This window comes from Mus caroli, unplaced genomic scaffold (assembly GCF_978045245.1).
Source record: "Mus caroli unplaced genomic scaffold, Mus_caroli_1 scaffold_13, whole genome shotgun sequence".
Taxonomy (NCBI): Eukaryota; Metazoa; Chordata; class Mammalia; order Rodentia; family Muridae; genus Mus; species Mus caroli.
Window position 1 is genome coordinate 114,155,423 of NW_028227268.1, and position 21,917 is coordinate 114,177,339.

Below are 21,917 nucleotides of genomic sequence, written 5' to 3' on the forward strand. Positions count from 1 at the left end.
TAAAACTCCAGAAGACATTTTCCTTTTTAATAGAGGAAGCTTCTGTTTACACAAATGATGTCATACTAGGAAGAGAAAATCTGTCCTGCCCGCTCTGCTCACCTAGAGGCTGCCCTGTCCTGCCATTGCTTCCCTCACTTAGTGGAGGTCCATACCCTATTCTGTTTTTAGACTATTGTGCTGTATAAGCCTCAGTCACCAGGTTGCCTCCTTGGCCAGTGTCTTTGTCAACTGCCATGCATATACCTACATAGTTAAAGTTGAGTTTTCTCTAGCCTTTTTTATTCCTTTTACTTTAATTTGTAAGAATAGCTACTGAACTAGAAGACTAAAGGAAGAAAGATATTTTCTCTACAACAATATCTATGTCCTTCAGAAGAAAGGCAGTGCTGAAGATACATTGATTTTGGACCAAGAAGGCTCATGTTGGACTTCTAACAGCAATGTCTAGGTGTGGCTTTGAGTTGTTCTCATGCTAGAGCAGAAATAGGCACTGTAATCACATGGTATAAAATACCTATAATATTCTATATCTAAAGACCTTATATCTGAAAGACCCACAATGTGAGGACTCCCCCACAGTCTGACTCAGGAGAGGCGACCCCCCAAATCACTCACGAGAAATAGTCTTGATGCAAACAGCAAGAGGATTTTTTTTTTATTTCAAGAGCTCTCCAGCCCACAGTCATGCACCCTGTGCACCCCATAGGGATAGAGGACCGTGGCACTTTGAGTAGCTGGGAGAGGGGGTATTAAGGGAAGAAACCACAAAGAAAGGGGAAGCTGAGTAAATACCATAAGAATGGGGGTGATGAGTTTCAGCTCATCTTTGACGGAAGGGTTATAGGCCATCTTAGGCAAACATTCCACAAGGGATGGGGAAGCTGAGTAAACATCATAAGAATAGGGGTGATGAGTTATAGCTCATCTCTGGTGGAGGGGTTACAGGCTATCTTAGGCAAACATTCCTGGTCAGTCCTTTACACAATAAGTCAGGTGCCTGGGTGGGTCATCCAGTGGTTATCTACTTCTCAGGCTGCCAGGTAAGAGAACAAAGAGCTTCATGCTGGCTTTGTTTCTAGGGGTCTGGGAGTCATATTGAATTGGGGTCTTACAATATCCACATCTATAATTTCATTGGGATCTTTCCTATTTTCCACTTAATCTTAAACTCAAAATGATTGTCTTTCCAATGTAAAAGTTCTATCATTTTACTTGACTATTATTGTAACACAATGACAAAATTGTGCCATAAAAACTGAGAGGATGGATTAAAAGACAGACTACTTGGGCTTTGTGTCTCAACTACAGCAGCTATGGAACAGGTAAGATAGAGATATTTCATAAAATGGTCAGATCATCCTGTGTGTCAGGTGATAGACAAACTGCCTAAACCCAGTGAGCTTCTTGGGTTCACAGAGCTCAAGAGTATAGAGACTAGTGTGGGAAGCGGGTGCAGTCACAGGCCCCGTGAAACCCACTTGCTTACTGCCTTGCCTGAGCATGCACAGTGAGGCTGCATGCATGGGCTGCCTGCCAGGCTGGACAGTTCCTCATGATCCAGATCTGTCAGCCAATCTGTGAACGACCTAAGCTTGTGCCTGGAGCGTGTGTGAATTCTGATTGGATGAGATGGGGTGGAGCTAGAGAGAGAGGAGTCTTAAGTGGCGAGGAGTTGTTTTACAGCCCTGGCCCTAGGTAGAAGCCAGAAGTAGAGTAGTGAGGAGTTGTTTAGCCCTTGCCCTAGGTAGAAGCCAGAAATAGAGTAGTGAGGAGTTTTAGTCCTTGCCCTAGGTAGAAACTAGTAGTAGAGTAGTGGAGAGTTTTAGCCCTTGCTGTGAGTAGAAGTAGAATAGGAGTAGTTTAGCCTTTGCCCTAAGAAGAAGCTGCTGGGGAAGGGAGCTGTAAAAGAAAAAGCCCAAAGTAAGGTTGCTGCATGAACCCGACTTGGAGTCTGTGTCATTCGTGTAGCCACCGGCTCGGAGGACCTGCGACAAATAGTGGCCCGTATGGGGAATGGGGAACTCATCACATTGGTCAACAAAGCTAAGTAGAAAAAATTTTAGTAAAAAGTGGTAGGAAAATTGTTAGTAAACAGCGGTAGGAAAATTTTTGATAAACAGTGGTAGAAAAATTTTTGGTAAACAGTGGTAGGAAATTTTTGGTAAACAGCGGTAGGAAATTTTGTTAAACATCGGTAGGGAAATTTTGGTAAACAGACGTAAGGAAACCTTAGTAAACAGCGGTAAGAAATTTTGGCAAACAGCAGTAAGGAAATTTTTGTTAAGCAATGGTATTTAAAGAAAGCACAGGCCTGTAAGGTTCCTGGGGAAAAAAGGGACGAAGCATTAAAGTTCTCAGTTAGAGACTATTAGGTTCCCGGTTAGTGGGATGATTCAAGTTCTCGGTTAGAGACAATTAGGTTCCTGGATTAGGGGCTATTAAGGTTCTCAGGTATAGAGGCGAAGGTAAGGTTCCCAAGAAAAAAGAACGGAGCACTAAGGTTCTCAGGAATAGAGATGAAGGGAATTTCAGCAACATGGATTCAACTGCGACTAAAATGACAGAAAAAATGTTAGTCATCTGGATCTTGGTCGGGGCGTGCTTGAGGGATGCCAGTGGAAAGTACAATAAGGAGATTGCTTCTCAGGCTAGCCGCCAAAAGCCTAAACAGCTTAGACAACAAACCAAAGATAAGAAAGAGAAGAAGGAATCTAGCTCTGAAGGGTCTATTTGTGGATCCTCTAATGTGGAAGTGGAATAGGTATTTGGGACCCTAACTAAATACCTCTTGGAGAAGTGGAATTTGGTGAGAGCCCCAGAAAAGGTTCAAAAGACAGACATAAAACACTATTTAGGTACTAAATTGAGAGATGCTGTTGTCGATCCACTAAAGCTGGAACTAAGGATGGATAAAATGAATACCTTGAATGATTTTCAGAAATTGTTAGGAGATATCATTTGGATTCAGCCCTATTGTAATCTTCCCAATGTAGAGTTATGCCCGTTATTCGATATTTTAAAAGGAGATTCTGATTTACAATCTCCTCACCAATTAACACCCTTAGCCAGAGCTTGACTCATATGTCAGGAATGTGTGTAATCTATGTTCAGTATCAGAATTTTTCCAGAGCTGCAAACCTGTTGTGTGCAATTGGTGCGGTGCTGCTAGGAAATTGGAGTCATGATCTTGACACAAAGATGAAGGAATTGCGAACATCGATTGTTGCAGTGAACAACACCCATGTAGAGATTGCAACTGCAAAGCAATGCCTGGAGATCATCCAGGGAACTGTGGGACTCTTAAAAAATTGGGGAGGGATAGCCTTTTGAGAGCTCCTCCTGACTGTTGTGTGTGGAGGAATGCTTTGGTGGATGGCACGTATGCGAAGGCGGCACAGGGCTGATAAATGAGCTTTAGTGTAGGCTATGGCAGCCTTGGAAGCAGGAACATCCCCCCAACGTTGGCTCAATATGCTGAATCAGTAATCAATGATGGGTAAGACCCTCACGTGCGCATACCAACCTAAGACAGGATGGTGAAAGTGAGTTCGTCACTCCCATGATGGGTAAGGATGTGGCATGGATGGGGGCAACCTAAGACAGATGATGATCCCAGAGCTGCTAATAAAACAAAAAGGGGGAGATGTGGGAAGCAGGTGCGGCCACAGGCCCCGTGAAAACCACTTGTTTACTGCCTTGCCTGAGCACAGAGAGTGAGGCTGCATGCATGGGCTGCCTGCTAGGCTGGACAGTTCCTCGGCTGGACAGTTCCTCGTGATCCAGATCTGTCAGCCAATCTGTGAACGACCTAAGCTTATGCCTGGAGCATGTGTGAATTCTGATTGGATGAGGTGGGGTGGAGCTAGAGAGAGAGGATTCTCGAGTGGCAAGGAGTTGTTTTTTAGCCCTGGCCCTAGGTAGAAGCCAGAAGTAGAGTAGTGAGGAGTCTAGCCCTTGCACTAGGTAGAAGCCGGAAGTAGAGTAGTGAGGAGTTTTAGCCCTTGCCCTAGGTAGAAGTAGAAAGTAGAGTAGTGGAGAATTTTAGCCCTTGCTGTGAGTAGAAGTAGAATAGGAGTAGTTTAGCCCTTGCCCTAAGAAGAAGCTGCTGGGGAAGGGAGCTGTAAAAGAAAAAGCCCAAAGTAAAGTTGCTGCGTGAACCCAACTTGGTGTCTGTGTTATTCGTGTCCGGCTCAGAGGACCTGCGACAGGCTAGCAAGTCTAAGAATGTGGACCTGGCTTCTTCTTGACATCTGATGAGGGCCTTATTCTTCATCGGAACATGTCATCAAACATTTCATGGTCAGTCAGGGTAAGTATAGCACTTATGTCTCTTCCTTCACTAATAAAGCCACCAATGTCATCATGAGTTAACCACTCCATGACTTTATCTAGTCATAATTACCTCACAAAGAATTCTTCTCCAAATAATATTTAAAATATTTATGAACTGACTTTTCCAAAAAAAAAGCTTGGGATTAGAAGACTATGTTCAAAGCATGGCTAATATATCAGGGGAAAGTTGTTACTCACAGGGACATGAAAAATCATAGGAAAATAAACTAAATCCTACCCCCAGTTTACTCCAAGACTCCAAAAGGAGGTATGTCTTTTCTACAAGAAAAGACCTAAAGACATAGGTGGGATCTGAGAGAAGGAGGTTCACAAACCAAGGATGCAAGTGTGTGTTCCTGTACCTACTGCAAAGTAGAAGGGCCTCCAAATTTGTAGCCTCCCCCAGCCTTGAATAGGCTGGCTTTACCTCGCTGCCACTGAGTATGAGACCACCTGGGGTAGAACCTTCCGACTTAGATGGCTCTATTGTTCTGTCACCTACTGCTGCTCTTCTCCAAGACACTGCTACCTGCTGAGAGGCCCCTGGCATCTGGCAGATCATCTACAGGCTGGTGACAGCCACCAAGAATGGATTGGCGGGGGATGGGCCTCCCCTCTTTATAAGCACAGACTCTACTTAGTAAACTTGGGGGCCTTGAACAGAAACATGACTTGGCCTCCATTATTCCTCTCGTCAATCTCTCCCATACAGCTCCTGCCTCCCACTCAGGAATCCAGTTGATGTGGCCGCAGGCAGCTACACAAATTGTCTGAAGCTTCAGAAAGTGGCTCAGCAAACAAAAGACACCCACAGAGCCTCAGCAGTATCTATGTGAACCATGTACTAAGGATGGGCTAAGACAACATCTTTATTTCTTCTAGTTTAGTAACTGAGGCTTAATTTCGGCTAGCCCATCTCCTCTCATATCCATTTTCTCTTTGCCTGGAGAATCCTCCACATATCTGCTCCCACTGAGTCTAATTTTCCTGCCTAAAGCTATACTTGCTGTTCTAGTTGGTAAAAAATCACATCTCCACCTGGCCTGGCCTGGCCTGGCCTGGATTCTCATGCTGAGGGTTCCCAGAGTAATCAAGTTCCTATCACTTTTGTACCACCTAAGTGTTGAGATAAAATGATAAGGAAAGAAAGGGACATTTCTAAGGGCTATTTTGTCTAAGGAGTTTGAAGGTCAGAAGCAGATTTCACCTTTCTAGCTACCATCTCCCACTGTCACTACCCAGCTTGCCCCAGTGATATACAGTTCTCACTCTACTTCTGTGGAGCATTGATTTCTGGATTCTTCAAAGGTTTCAAAGCCCACAGACATCAAATTCTCTCATTCAAAATGGTGTGGTGTTTGTTTAAAGCTACAAACTTATGCCTATATAGTTTAACTCATTTCCAGATGACTTAAAATAGCTAACCTGATGTGTACTCTATAAATAATTACTATATATTGTTGTTTGGGGTGTGGTGACAAGGCTGTATAAATTCACATGTTATCTAAAAGTTTGGGTTGCAGTTGGATGTGAGAGGCAGATTCATGGGGGTGGGGGGGTGAGAACATTCTAGAGTCACTTGAAGGATGGCCAATGCCATAAGAAGAAGACAAGTGTACATACCTCCTCCAGCTTCGCTGAGTAATTCAGGATGTGTTGCATTTGAAGGTCATTGAAACCAAATTGGGATTTGAGATCAGACTGGACTTTCTGGGGATCCCACACCATATTCTTCAGGGACAGATGGTATTTGGTCTCTGTGAACACAGATGTATTAGTTATTTTAATATTCAGATATACCTGTAATAATAAACAAAATAATATTTTTCTTCTAAGTGAATAAAAAATTAAACCTAATCACCATTGAATACCATTTGGGATAAATAAAAACATTAGCTGGAGAGGTGGTTCAAAAGTTAAGGGTGTTTACTGTTTTGCAGGGAATCCAGGCTTAGTTCCTAGCACCCACATGTTGGCTCACTTGTAACTCCAATTTTATGGGTTCTCATGACTTCTTGGCTCTATAGGCATCTAAATACACAGGATACATATAGACTCACTCAATCTTACACACAAATGTGTGTATGCACAAATATGTATAAAATAAATAAGTAGGTTTAAAGAAGACTAAAAGCTGGTACAATCATCACCCCTCATGCTCAGAGAACACTTTGCAACGTCCCTATCAGATGCCTGAAAACATATATATCCAAACTCTGGATATAGTAATTTTTTTCTACCTATACATACCCATAGAAAACTTTAATTTACAAAGTAGGCATAGTAAGACATTTAAGTGATGAATAATGAAAAAATAATGTGCCTCAATAAAATTTCCAAAATATAAATTCCTCTTTGTACTTTGAGGCTACCATTTAAAAAGGTTACTTAAACAAAAGCATTTTTGTGCCAGGACAGCTGATCTGATAAACAAAAGTACTACTGGCTGCTAGCCAATTAATATGTAGCCAGTATATATGGTGTGGATACATGGGACAAAAGAGAGATTCTTGTTCACAGTAACATGGAACAAAAAAGAGTAAGATTTCATCTCATTATTTAAAATCGCATTCCTAGAATAAAATTGTTCTTATGCCCAAAATATGTTATTCCCAAACCTGAGTTGTAAATACCCATACCTACTGATACCATACCTCATTAGAATTAAACACAGAGTTCCAGAAAAGAGCAGAAAAAATAGTGTCAACAGCCTACTAAAAGGCTTTAGAAAAGAAAGCTAATACTCTTGAAAACTGAAGGGCAATATGATTTTGAAATTTGTAGCTAAAGAGTGCCATGTTCAGATCTTGTGAATTAATAATGTCAGTGAATCATGTGACTGGGCCTCCATCCCTTTCCTCCATGCACGGTAATCTGGTCACCAGGCAAAGCGTTTTTCTTGGAGACAAGAGAAATGAAGACAATTTTTAGTGGTCTCTAGAGGTCTATTCTATAATCATATTTCTTAACTCTGACTCAAATGGATATAAAATTGTTTTAATTACATTCTTTAAAGTAATTTTATCTTCAATTGTAAGCTAAATTGAATGTTATAATGTGGATGATTTGCACAAATTTCTGCTTCCAAATAGCTTGCTAAAATTGAGGTCACATAAAATCTTTCAGTGTGGTGTTTTAATATATCTCCTACTCCACCTTCAGTCTTTCAATCTGGACTTAAGAAATAGCATCCGGTAGAACTAAATTGATATAAAAATTGAGCTGATCCTTAATAGCCTAGCTCCCTTCATACGAAAATAAAAACTCAAAGAAACCCACCCTCTCCATAAGATTTATCATCCTGAGTCCCAAGCAGCAGATGAAACTTGAGGTAAAGGAAGGCATGTTGAAGGAACAATGTTGTGTTAGGTTGCACGTACAGCAGGAGAAATGTATCTGGGTCTACAGGAATCTCTGTGAAACCAATGCTTTGAATAGCTTGGGAAACTGAGCCACCAAAAGTAAAAGTCCAATGGGAAGTGTCTCTCCAACCCTTACTCACCTGTGCCTCCAGAGTACTCCTGAAGCTACTGCTCCATTGGCCATTGATGCTGTACCTGACTCCCTTTCTGAGCCCATCTCTGACACTGCCTGTCATACCTCAGACACACTGACCATTGAGCACTGCTCACTCCTGGCAAGTCCCTACATATCAAACACTGTTCCCTTTTTCAGAAAATGCTCCTTGGTCATGCTAACAAATTCTAATATTCTTTGAAACTCTTCTCTGAAGCTGTTCCAGAAGAAAAAGATGCCAGGTCCTCTCTCTGTTCTCTCTCTCTCTCTCTCTCTCTCTCTCTCTCTCTCTCTCTCTCTCTCTCTCTCTCTCTCTCTCTCTCTTTTCTGTGTTAAGTGTTAACATCTTTAGCTCCTTTAAAGCATAACATCTCTGAATGCAAGAACCACTCCTCACTGATAACTATGATCCCAGTTACTTGGGAAACTGAGTCCAGAAGATTACATGTTCAAGACCAGCCTGGGAAACTTAGTGAGATACTACCTCTAAATGAAACAAATTTTTAATGTAAAGTCACTTTACTGTAATCAATTCACAAATAAAATATCATGCAGCCAGATAAGCCTAGCCACTCAAACAAATACTTGTCTAATATATAAATCTCAATGAATTTGTGTAAAAACAGATTACATGGAGGGTGGATGCTAAAGTTCAGTGGTTAGAAGTGAATCTTGTTGGGGACTAAGTCCTCAGTTATTTAAACTCCCAGTGCCTATAACCAGTGGATCACAACTGCCTCCAACTCCAGTTCCAGGGAACCGGATGCCCTCTTCTTACCTCTGTGGGTACTACACTCATGTGTGCAAGCCCACACACATATGCATAGAATGAAAAATAAAATATGGTTTTAAGTATTGGGTTATAGAAAAATGATAGAGTACTTGAGTGATGTGTAAGGTGGAGAGAGATGGGGGAGGGTGGGGAGAGAACCATTTCCTTTTCAGGTCATAAATGAAATAAGTAGATTGGTGGTATTGGTGGAGTAGCAATGATGGGATGAGTGGGTTGGAAATACTTAACTGATATATAAATGAGTAGAGAGGTGATGGGCAGATAAACAATCAAGTGGATAGGTGGATGGTTGGATGGTTACACATAGGCAACAGATGATAAAAGATAAATTCTAACCACACTGTTCTCCCACTACACTTCCCATAGAAAATTAATCAAAGAAAGAGCCAACAGGAATCAAATCCAATGACAACTTAATAATGTTCGAGTCAAGAAAATAAGGGATCCCCTTTCCTTCCCTAAGGAGGGCTACTTGTTACATACACAATAGTGTGCTTTCTTTGAATGACCTCACTGTCTCCCACTGCCTCCAATCCACTTACAGGGGACTGGAATGTCTTCCCAATAAGAGCTTAAAAAGGGAAAGGTTAAAAAAATTAAAGAACAAATGGTTTGTCTGAACTTAAAAGTCAGCTTAAAACTTAAGGATTTTTTTAAAAAATCAGTTGTTTAAAATATAAGTGTAATTCTTATTTGCAATAACTGCAGAATTCAACAACTGTAGAAAGTCAGTTTTGATATGCAAATTTTAATCATATGTCTGTCTTACTAACAGAAACAGTGAATATTGGGTTGATATTTTAATTAATCAATTCTTTAAAGAGCTCTATGTCTCTGTGCTTGCTAACATATTGCAAGAGTGGAATATCCCCAATACAGCCCCAGCTCTCAGAGTCTCTCACCATTGACAACAGCTCTGTGCTGCTGCAGAAACCTCAGGGTGGAGATGGTCACGTTCAGAACATGTCTAGAAACCTGGGGGATGGTCTGGTGCAGGGGTAGCCAATCCAAATCTCCCAGAGATGCTAATGAACTAGAACAAAAGCAAACCAAGCAGAGTGAGTAAATTAGTAGTCAACCAAGTGGTATCAATTTCAGACTTATGTCATTCCCATCGGTCAGACACCAGCCCTGCTCAAGGATGTTGCCAGATAATAGTGTGTCTGCATTCTGCTCGGTTTAATGAGACCCTAACTCCATAGGTAGGAGAGTAAGCAGAAATGAGTTCTTTTCTTGGAATATTCTGGAGTGACTTTTACGCACATCTTGCTTCAGGGTGCTCTACCACAGACATTATTTTTGCTCAGCCTTGGGTCTTTCTGCCTCTTTTGGCATCTGACAAGGCCAGACAGAGTACACAATATGAAAGGAGGATGAGCAGTTAGTTTGACTGCTTTGAGTCAGTCTAATACCTGGACAACATACTATGCTCCTAAAAAGAGATATGTGTTCTATCCAAAGATCTAAAAAGTTCATGGGACAATCAGTGTTTGTCAAACTATTTTACAGAAAAAGGGACTTTGGATAGAGGGAGTTATAGGACTATGTTATACATTCTATTTTTAAGATGACAATATATATTATTGTAAATATTTTATTATATTTATATATATTGTAAATATATTATTATAAATAATTTCTGTTACAGGTCAGAATCATTTTCAGCTGAAGTGGAACTGTGTGTATTTTAGCAGACTGAGGCTAACACCAGCAACATCATGGTTCCAAGCAAGTAATCTCCATGTGGCTTCTCACTAAGTAAATCTCTCACTACAACTCTGGGCCTTTAGGAGAATCCCAAGACTTTTAAAAACCCTCTCTCAATCCCCAACATCACTTGGAAGCAATGCCTACTATGAGTAGATTTTCTTGCTGTTATAGAAAGAATACAGAACAGAAATGAAACCCACAGATGAGGACACTGTCAGCCACTCTCATCATAGCTTCTGGTTTGAAATTGTTCCTTTCTATAAACACTCTGAGTATTCTCATTGTCCATGGCTGATCAGTCCAGTGCTTAGAGCAGCAGGACAGAGGGAGGTTCATTACAACTCTGTCCAAATACTTAAGATTACAAAATGTTAGAATGTGCTTCATGCTCTGCCAACAGTAACATCCATTATAGTTCAAAAGGCACAGCAAAAATTCAGTCTGATCCTCAGATGAGCTGTGTTCCAGAATGTGAGACCCAAGAGACAGGCACCCCTGACAACCCTCAGCTGTGTCAGCATTGCAAGGAGCTGTGTATATGTGAAGTTAATACTTTAATATAAAAATCCCTAGTTGAAAAGTTGGAAGGCCACGACATAAAGTACAGTGGGGTCAGATCCACTATACTTGTTATGTCAGCAAGACAATGAGCTTACCAGGCTTGCATGATGTCTTTGTTATTATTGCCTAAAATTATTATATTTATGTCACTTGAAAACCTTAGAAAGCAGTGAAAACCTTAGAAAGACACATCAAGACTGATGATAAGATTATTAAGTATAGTATTTTATCTACTATTTCATCAGTGGTCATTGGAAGATGACACAAGTCAATAAAATGTTAATCAGATAATGTTAACTTTCTAATGGTTGGATATGCTCTAAACAACACCATTGCCCACAGGTAAGATATGTACACACAGATGGGGGAAAGGCAGACTATAAGGGCTCCAGGTGCCTTAGAAGGACATAATTAGGGTGTCTCTTATGAAAATATTACTCAGTGACACATTCTACTAAAATTATGGAGATAACACACATGATTGCTTGTTGTTGTTTTTGCTTACTTCAAACCCGCCTGGAGAAAGTGTGTCACAGCACCCATGCTATCTTCCAAGTGAGCACTGGACATGTACAGTCTAGGCAATGAATGTAGAAAATCCCAAATATGAGGCTGCTGGTGAAGGCTTTCCAATTTTGATATCACATCCTCAGTCTTATTGAGATCCATCTGATAGGGGAAAAAAAAACCCAAAAGTTTTCCTATTTAATGAGACAGAAATAGAGAGGATGCTTCAAATATGTAAAAATAAATAAATAAATAAATAAATAAATAAATAAATAAATAAAATAAACTCATGGCTAATTCCTCCTACGTTCAATAGGCAAGATTTTAAAATTATTATTAGGTTCCTTCTAAAGTTTTGAAAATACAGAAATTTGTATATATAAAATCAAGTATCACTACTAAAAACATGAGGAAAATCTTCAATTTAAAATAACTGTAAATTATCAAAAAGGAAAAAAATTAGGGAAGAAGAAAAGGCAGTAAAAAACAAAAGAGTGGAAGGATGCAGAGAATGAGATGAAAGAGAGGGAAGAGAAGCAGGATTGCCTGTCATGGCACCACCTATGTGGTACCCAGGAGGGCTGCTTTGAGTGTCAGCCCCCTTGATGGATCCTCTCAGGCTAAGCTGGCTTCTTCTAGGGAACATATGCAGAAAGCAAATACTCTCCGCAAGCGCTTGGTATGGAGAGCTGCGACCAGAAGTCTGGGCTCTCAGGCAACTGCTGTCCGCAGCTGAGGTTAGATTAGACCATCAATGGGAGGTGTTGAAGCTAGATTAGACAGCCAATGGGGGGCATCTGTTGGCCTCAGAAACAGCTTTTATTCCTAGTCTTCCCGTCCTCTGTATATCCTCCTGGAACTGTATAAGCTCTCTTCCCAGCCTATTCCTATTCTATCCCAGGAGACAGGAGTCACACTTCCACCCCTTTATTGGATCCTCCCTTGATGTCATGATTTGAATAAGCTTGGCCCAGGGAGTGGCACTATTTGAAGGTATGGCCTTGTTGAAATAGGTGTGTCACTGTGGACCTAGGCTTTTACATCCTAGTCCTAGCTACCTGTAAAGCAAGTATTCTGCTAAGCAGCCTTCAGGTGAAGATGTAGGACTCTCAGCAACTTTTGCACCATGCCTGCCTAGATGCTGCCATGCTCTCACCTTCATGATAATGGACTGAACCTCTGAACCTGTAAGCCAGCCCCAATTAAATCCTTATAAGAGTTTCCTTGGTCATGATGTCTGTTCACAGCAGTAAAACTCTTAAGACACTTGTCATGGGAGCCTCCTTTGTCAACATTACCCACCACCTTGAGCTGCTTCTTCAAGTGGCTGCTTCTCTGATTGGTCCCTCCACAGCGCTAAGATGGTGGATCACCTCATCTCCTTAACAATAGGTTTTCTGGGCTTCCAGAGCTTCATCTCCATCTCATCCTCCCCACACCTTCTCAGATGCATTCCCTGCCTCATCTCCATCTACACTCTCCACCCTTCCCTCATGTGTCACTTTTGCCCCAACACCTTCTAAGTCCATATGCCTGTCCCAGACTGTTTAGTCCAGCACCCAGTTTGTGTCACCACATCCTCCTTGACAACACTACCTTGATAGATCCCTAGCATACCCAAGTCAATCTCCTGATTTCTCCTCCCCACTTCCTCCTCCTCACCACACCACCAAGAGAAACTTGCACTAACCATTTTTTACCTCAGTGAATGGACATTATGTACTTCCAATTGCTGAGATAAAGCACCTAGAATCACTTTGACTTCTCTTGCTCATGTATACTGAGAGATTCTACTGGTTATACCTTCTAAATATATTAAGAATTCCACTACCACCTACTGTCTTTTTTTAACTGCACATCTGCATTACACCTTTGGCATGCATAGGTACTGCATAAGTAACTAAGTAGATTCCTTACTTTCCAAAGTCTACTTTCACCATCAACAACCTATGGCTCAGCACAAAAGCTCATGTAAAGACATCATTCATTTCTCACTCCTCTGATGAGATTACCCCAAAGAACATTCTGCTCGAAATGAAAATCAAGCAGAAAACCAAACATTGTAAAATATGCTGGGAATCCCAGCACTGGGTATCTGGAGAGAAAAAAGTATCAAGAGTTCAAAGCCATCCTTCATGACATGGAGAGTTGGAGTCCAACCTGGGCTATCTAAGACCCAGTCTAGAAGGGAACAAAGAAAAGAAGGAAGGGAAGGAAAGGGAAGGGGAGGGGAGGGGAGGGAGGGAGGGAGGGAGGGAGGGAGGAAGGCAGGAAGGAAGGAAGGAAGGAAGGAAGGAAGGAAGGAAGGAAGGAAGGAAGGAAGGAAGGAAGGAAGGAAATAAGGAAATATATCAGGTGATATGACATCATTACCAAAATTCTATAGCAAAAGCATAGACCTAGAATCCTTTCATCATAACAAACAGGACTACTTTGCTGCAGCCATACTTCAGCTCAACATATGCATGGCCTCAATGTCTGCATAATAATCAGAGCATGGATATGATAGCGGTTTCTACTTTCCACAATTTCTATAATCTTTTTCCATGTTAATTTTTGATTGTTTAGAGTATCAACATTTACTTATCCTAGTTTTGAATATAAAAGTTATTCATCATTATAAATAATCTATTTATGCATGAAAAATTTTAGCATAAGAAAAATTGTCAGAAAGGCCACAAAGGTATCAAGCTGTTTTTCAGCATTGATTGTATCTGTCTTTCATTGTCACAAGCCATCTGACATTTAGGTGTGCTGCTCATAAACCCTTAACATGCTAATTTGATCATTAAAATCACACTTCACATGATTAAGCTAACATTTTTCAGTTATTTGTAAACTGAGCTTGCATGAACCTTGATGAGCCCCTTTGTGTAATGACAATTTTGGAAGTTTGGTTTCTTTTAAAAAAATATTATAAGAAAGTATTTTCATTTTAATCCTATGTGTATGATGCTGCTTCCAACTGACCACAGTGTTGTGGATGGGCCTGGTGCTGTTCTTGTGACCCAATTCCCTTATGCATAAAGGGCCCAATCATTGGGCATGTAGGACTAACTTCCAGGTTGGACAGGAGAGGAAGCAGGAGAGTTAGTTCCTTTTTGGATGGAGATAGTGTGAGGACAAAATGTAGCTACGAGTGTCTCCTGGTTTCAATATCTGCCACCAGAGGATTTAGGTTTAATAAGGCTTACAAGATTAGGATTTTAGTTGTTGCATCCAGCAATTGAGTTACCATTGTTTCTGATCTAAGTTTGTGTTGTGTTTTCCTTCACTGGGCTGGCTCATCTGGGTTCAGATGAAAGAGAAAAGGGCATGGTGGCAAGGCATGGGTTTGCCTGAGGTGTACCACAAAGGCTGTGGGGAATTTGAAGCATTGGGGCTGACCTGGTAGCCATCTGCCAGTGGGAACCTAGCAAGCTGGGTGGAGAGACTTTGGAGCACTGAGTCAGAGTCTCCAGGAGATAAAAACAGGTCAGCCATTGACTGCCAGTGTTGAGGCAGAGAGTTGCTGGCTCAAGTGAGGGAACCTGATGGTTTCTTTTTTTAATATTTCCTGAAACACCACAGCAGCTGACTATGATTTGCCTCATGCTCTAGTAGAGGCATGATTTTACCAGTTGCAGATAGTTTCTGTGGTTCTATGATGTTTGGAATTCTGGGAACTTTTCAGAGGGTACATTAAAGCTAGGGCCCCTAGAAGTATGGTGGATGGCTGTTGGTCACTTAGGGAGGTTGCATGTAGTTTTTTAGTGGCTGTGGTCAAAAAAGAAACAAAAGGAAAAAAATTAGATCCAGGGACTTTCCTAACTCCTCTCTTCCCTCTATCATTTTTTCTCTCCTGTCTAGTGTTGGGGGATGAAACTATGGGGATAAAGGGTAGGAGAAAGAAAAATCCACAAGGTAGCAAAGGTCAGCTGCACCTTTGCCCTGGTGTGGCAGATGATGTAAGTGCCTGATAACAATTGGGTGTCATTCAATGGATGTACAGGCACTTTTGCCCCACCCAGAGCATTTTGACCCTTATTGTTGGACTCTTATAATGTTTTACTATGTATACATTTTCATGAGCTGCTTTATAGCCTGCTGAGAATAGTTCAGACTCAATGAAAAAGCACAATGCTACTAAAAAAAACCTGGGCCTTGAATGTCTGGTGGAGCAGTGTAAGGAAAGGGCCTTCATATTGCAGTTCGCCCTTTGTTCAGGCCTTCACAACCTGACTCTACTGATGGATGGCTGAGTCTGCTGCAGGGATGCCTGTCTTTGAAGAATGTTTAGAAGCATTTCCACCCCTGATCACCAGAAACAAACAGTGGCTTCTCTACCTACCCCTAGCTGTGACAGTCTCAACTATATGCAGATGATAGCAAGTCTCCTCAATGATGCTATATGGCCTTCACTAAAAGCCCTGTGTTTCAAGCAGGTCTAAAGTCATATGCCAAGCACAGATCTCACCAACTTTGAGTTCTTGTTGACTTAAATCCCTGCCACAAGGCAACATGTGTGTGTGTGTGTGTGTGTGTGTGTGTGTGTGTGTGTGTGTGTACCACCCACTGCATCCCCTCCATCTTTCCCTTCTCATAGTTCCAAACCCTGATTTAATAAATTAAAACCCATCATTCAATCTATGTCTGATGTAAATTTATGTCTGTTGAACCCCACCCTGCACAGTCATTATCCAAAAGATGAAGTGACTAATGGAATTCTTTAAAATAAACACTCATCCACAAAGAGATATTGCTGGGATACTCACTGTTAGAAAACTGGAGCCATAAGACGAACCTACAATAGAACACATTTAACAGATCAGCTGGTCAGACCTCAGAGAACACTGAGTGCCTGTTTTGGTCCATTACTGAAGAGAGACATACAGAGGCAACAAACAGAAGGATGAATACAAAGGCAACTGTTGCTGCCACATCCCAAGCCACATCGATACTAATGTTCCACAAAATAAGTAGTAGATACAGTTCAGAATTTTGCCAGTCTCTAGTCATACCTGGCATTGTGAATGTGCCCACAGAATGAAAAGAGTGGAAACAGAGAAAAAACAACCTGAGTGTGTTGGCACACCTGCAATACAAGCACTCAGGAAGCAGAGACAGGAGGATTGCTGAGTTCAGAGCCTCCTTCATCTACATAGTACACTCCAGGTCATCCAGAGCTACTTAGCAAGACCCTTTCTCAGAAAACAAACAAGCAAAATCTTCAGAAAAGAGGAGAAAGACAAGTGAAATTATTGTTTTTCAGGCTTTTAAATAACAGGCTAGGAGAAATAGCCCACACAATAACAAGCTGAAAATAGATATACCGTTCTCAAGAGAATTAGTTCTGGGCAGTAAGAGGACTCAGTGGTTACAAGCACTGGCTGCTCTTCCAGAAGTCTTGAGTTCAGTTCCCAACAACCACATGGTGGCTCACAACCATCTATCTATAGGGGGAACTGATGCCCTCTTCAGGCAGGTAGATGTATATACAGCAGAGCATTCATACATTAAATAAATATAACTTTTTAAAAATCATATATGAAAAGAACTACTCGAACTCCACCCCCTCCAAAAAAATGTTATTGCTTATTGACACTAATCATCACCACATGGCCCAGGCTGACCTTGAATTCAAAATCCTTCCACTGTCCCCAAAAGCTGAGGTTACAGACAGGAGCCTTGACCCCATGACAGAGACAAACAGAACTCCCTTATCTGTTGTGGACAACCACCTGCCTTTTACTAAGATACTCTCAAAAAAAAGGGGGGGGGGAGACCAAGTCACATCTTCAGATCAGGAATGTGTGTAAAGACAGTTCTAAAGCCTGGGCAGGCAACATGGGAAATGTAGATAGTATTAGAGGAGGTGATTTAGATGGGTGGGCCTCAGCCTATGGGAGGGCTGGATCACTCCTCCTTTATAACCTTTACATGCCTCAGAGAGGAAGAATATTTCAGCCCACCCTCCAAAACAGCAAGCAGTGCAGGCTTCATCCAGCAGGGGGTGCAACTTCACTTAAGCCCTGGAGAACTCTCACTCTGTGTCCAAGAAAACAAGGTAACATTTTTCAGACTCTTACCTGGGGTTTCTGATCTTTTCAGCCAGAGGTTTTGTAAGTTCTTTGCCTTGTCCATCGTTTCAAAAATGTCCTCAGCCAGATCCTGAATCTCATTTAAAAAGGCCAAGCTACTGACTTTTCTGTCATCAGATGCAGTTTGGAACCTAGACAAACTTTAGACACAGAAAATAACTATCACACGTGGGAGAACTCTTGCAGGAATCCGTTTCCCTGGCATTTAAAAGGTTTTGACACTCCGTACCAAACTGTTCTCAGTGAAATATGCACATAGTTTCAAGCCTACCACCCACCCAGAAAAACCCTTGACCATGATATATATATATATATATATATATATGAATAATTAGAAAAGTATCCTCATTCTCTTCATTATCTGTAAAATTCAAAATTGTATATAGTCATTAGTTTTTTTTTCCATTTATTCAACATGTATTATACTACACATCCCATACAAGGTGCTGAGAGTAAGCTTGACTGAGCATTAGCAGGGAACAGAGAGCATTGTGGGAAGACATAGATGCTGTGAGACAAGAAAAATCGGACTGGGTAGTGGAGAAGGGCTCATAGCTGATAGCTGATAAATGGAATGTCCTCAGCATGGGAAGGACTGGTGAGTCTGTGCTAGGTATGAGGCTGTCCAGGGGTGTGAAGAGTCACAGTCTGTGCTAGGCATGTGACTACCCAGTGTGCTGGGCACAGGAGTACCCAGGTGTGAGAAGAGTCAGAAGTATCTAGACAAGAACAGTGAGAGTTGATGGTGACAGAGAATTCCAAGCAGAGTTAGTTGTGAAAAGACAACCACTCAACAGCAGGAGAGGTCTGTTGACATGATCCATCTAAAATGTTATCAATCAAGCACACCAACGATATAAAAACAATTGCTGAGCTCAGCACCTGTTCATAGTGAAAAGTCTCTGAAAAGGAAATCAATGTTTTAACTTGTAGGGAACATTTGTAGAATGCCTACAGCTAGTTTCCTTTTGACAGTGGGGACCTCAAGGCTTTCTCACAAAGATGAGGAACCAGGAACCACAGTCTTTCCTCCCCATACCTTTTAACTACCTGCTAAAACCACATGGGCAAGCAGGCGAAATAGAAATAAAGACACATGGATTTAAAAAGAAGCAATGCTGGGATGGAGAGGTGGCTCAAGGCTTAAAAGCAATCATTGCTTTAGGTATATTCCAATGCCTACATGATGACTTAGAACCACTCCCAGGGGATTCAATGCCCCATTGTTACTTCAGGCATATAGAGATAGAGATAGAGATAGAGATAGAGATAGAGATAGAGATAGAGATAGAGATAGAGATAGAGATAGAGATAGAGATAGAGATAGAGATAGAGATAGAGATGATAGAGATGGAGATGGAGATGGAGATGGAGATGGAGATGGAGATGAGATAGAGATAGAGATAGAGATAGAGATAGAGATAGAGATAGAGATAGAGATAGAGATAGAGATAGAGATAGACAGATAGAGAGGTGATATAGAGATATAGAGATATAGATATATATATAGAGAGAGAGATATAGATATATATATAGAGAGAGAGGGAGAGAAAGAGAGAGATTTGTATATATGTGTGTGTGTGTGTGTGTGTGTGTGTGTGTGTGTGTGTGTGTGTGTTACACAGACACATACAGGCAAAATACATATACATACATAATACTAAATCCAATAAGATTTTTTTAAATAAAAAAAATTAAAGGCCTTTCTTCAAGGATGCATAGTTGTATACATATTGTGAATAAAGTTCAAAAGAATTTCTAAAAGCTAAAATAGAAATTGCTCCCCTCAAGGAACAAGTACACTTAGGGTTAAAAGTGTAAGAAAAAGATAAAGGATGGGGCTTCACAGGAAGGGGAAAGCAGACAGATCAGGACCCACTGTGACACCTTAACAAATTAGGTGTGGAGCATTAACTACACTTATTCTTTTCATCCTGCTCACTGCCCTCCTCAGTCATCCCCTCTTGCAGTTCTTCCCCCTCCCCCTCTGCTTATTCTCTGAGCAGGTGGGCCCCCCCTGGGTATCACCCCCCCAACACTCTGGCACATCAAGTCTCTGAAAGACTAGGCTTATCCTCTCCCACTGAGGCCAGACAAGGCAGCCCAGCTAGAAGAACATAACTCACAGACATACAACATCTTTTGGGATACTCCCCACTCCAGCTGTTCAGGACCCACATGAAGAACAAGCTGCACATCTGCTACATATGTGCAGGGAGAACTAGGTTCACTCAGTGTATGCTTTTTTCTGTATTTCTGATGCTTTGACATATTGAGGGCCTCTGGTCCTAAATGGCAACCCCTGCTGGGGTAAATAGTCCTTAGATGTGCAAAACATCAATGCTAGATGGTTAAGTTCATCCATGCCTATGTGTTTACCTGATTTGAATGGGTATTTACAGTGAGGGATATGGGCTGGACTTCCAAGATGCTGGAAGATGCTGGCATAAGTGGCTTCTCCTAGAGCAAGATGAAAATACAGGCTGAAGCCTGCAACACTACTCATCATTCAGAAGGAGAAGCCAGGGGGCTCTTTTGAGAGAGGTGGTAATTGGTTCCATATACTGAATTTTCAAGAATTATAACTGTTTTCCCATGGACATATTTAGTTCATGTACACAGCTTATTTGTTTTAAGTAGATTAGATTTATAATCTCGTTCATTTGCTTTTAGTTTTATTTTAGCATTGAACAATGTTTCTCCTACAAGATAATATATAAGACATTTGATATTTTATGAGCAAAGAAAAACTATATCAATTCTAACTCTTGAAAAATAAGTGAATAATAATAGATGTTTCTGAGAGGTTCTTATTTACCCTAAAACCAGGGTAGAAAAGCAGGGTAGAGTTACAGAGACAAAATTTGGAGCTGTGACGAAAGGATGGACCATCTAGTGATTGCCATATCCAGAGATCCATCCCATGATCAGCTTCCAAACACTGACACCATTGCATACACTAGCAAGATTTTGCTGAAAGGACCCAGATATAGCTGTCTCTTGTGAGACTATGCCGGGGCCTAGCAAACACAGAAGTGGATACTCACAGTCAGCTATTGGATGGATCACAGGGCTCCCAATGGAGGAGCTAGAGAAAGCACCCAACCCTGTAGGTGGAACAACAATATGAACTAACCAGTACCCCGGAGCTCTTGTCTCTAGCTGCATATGTATCAAAAGATGGCCTAATAGGCCATCACTTGAAAGAGAGGCCCACTGGACTTGCAAACTTTATATGCCCCAGTACAGGGGAGCGCCAGGGCCAAAAAGGGGGAGTGGGTGGGTAGGGGAGTGGGGGGGTGGGTATGGGGGACTTTTGGGATAGCATTGGAAATGTAAATGAGGAAAATACCTAATAAAAAATGAAAAAAAAAAAGAAAAAAAAAAAAGAAAGAAAGAAAAGCAGGGTAGAAATACAACCCTGAATAAAGGTCAGAGTGAGGAACAGAACAGGTAGGAAACGTGGTCACTAGTGACTCTTGGGTGCCTCCTCCAGCCAACTCCCACACAGGGATGGCAGAAGCTGCTGGGTACCTGCCTTGTCATCCATTCCTCCTACCAGAGACCCACCAGCTAACCCAGTGTTGAGGACAAGGGCAGACTGGAATTGTAAGTATCAAAGGATAAGCCTGATGCACTCTTCTAAATCACTTAACAACCATTATGAATTATATGAGTGAGAAATACACAGGTTGGCTTTGAATTCACAATCTTCTTTCTTTACTCTCCTGAATACTGATATGTGCCCATACACAAATTGGGGGGGAAAATTTGTGTGCCTGCATGTGCACGCACGAGCGTGTGTGTGTGTGTGTGTGTGTGTGTGTGTGTGTGTGTGTGCATACACACACACTGATGTATATGTGTATTATATTTGTGCATGTATATATATCTTTGTGCAAGTGAAGATATATATGTTTGTGGATGTTCGGCATATATGTTTGTGTATATCTGTGTATCTGTGTATATATGTATATATGTGCATGTGTGTATATGTATTTGGGTGTGTTTGTGTGTACATATGTATGTGGTTTTCTGTGTGTGTTTGTGTGAATATGCTTGTGTATGTATGTGCATCTATGTGTATGTGTGTAGATATGTGTACATTTGTTTGTGTATGTGTCTATGTTTATGCGTATGTGTTTATGTATATATGTTTTTGTTTGTGTGTGTTTGTATGTTTGTGTGTGTGTTGTGTGACTATCTGTGTTTGTGTGTATTTGTGTGTGTGCATAATGAGAAAATATCCCATGACCTTTCCATACCAGCACTGTTCAGCTGCTTACAGTGAAGCTCAGATTAAAAGTTCATTTTAATTGGTAAAATTACTAATTTGGAATAAAGTAGAAAAGTCATTCCACAAGTTACTGCAAGCCTGTTAAAATAACTAAGTACCCAATTAAATTTAGCATATC

General features: G+C 41.2%; 1 protein-coding gene across 1 annotated transcript in view; it reads right to left on the reverse strand.

Moving 5' to 3' along the window:
* The window catches only part of Abca13 (ATP binding cassette subfamily A member 13), a 485,227-nt gene that overhangs the window by 419,202 nt on the left and 44,108 nt on the right, over window positions 1-21,917 (reverse strand). The window contains exons 4-8 of the mRNA XM_021177120.2: window positions 17,491-17,642; window positions 16,177-16,205; window positions 11,421-11,584; window positions 9,547-9,677; window positions 5,959-6,092 (exon numbers count right to left, since the gene is read on the reverse strand). Coding sequence (XP_021032779.1) covers window positions 5,959-6,092; window positions 9,547-9,677; window positions 11,421-11,584; window positions 16,177-16,205; window positions 17,491-17,642 — 610 coding nt within the window. The remainder of the gene's footprint in view (window positions 1-5,958; window positions 6,093-9,546; window positions 9,678-11,420; window positions 11,585-16,176; window positions 16,206-17,490; window positions 17,643-21,917) is intronic.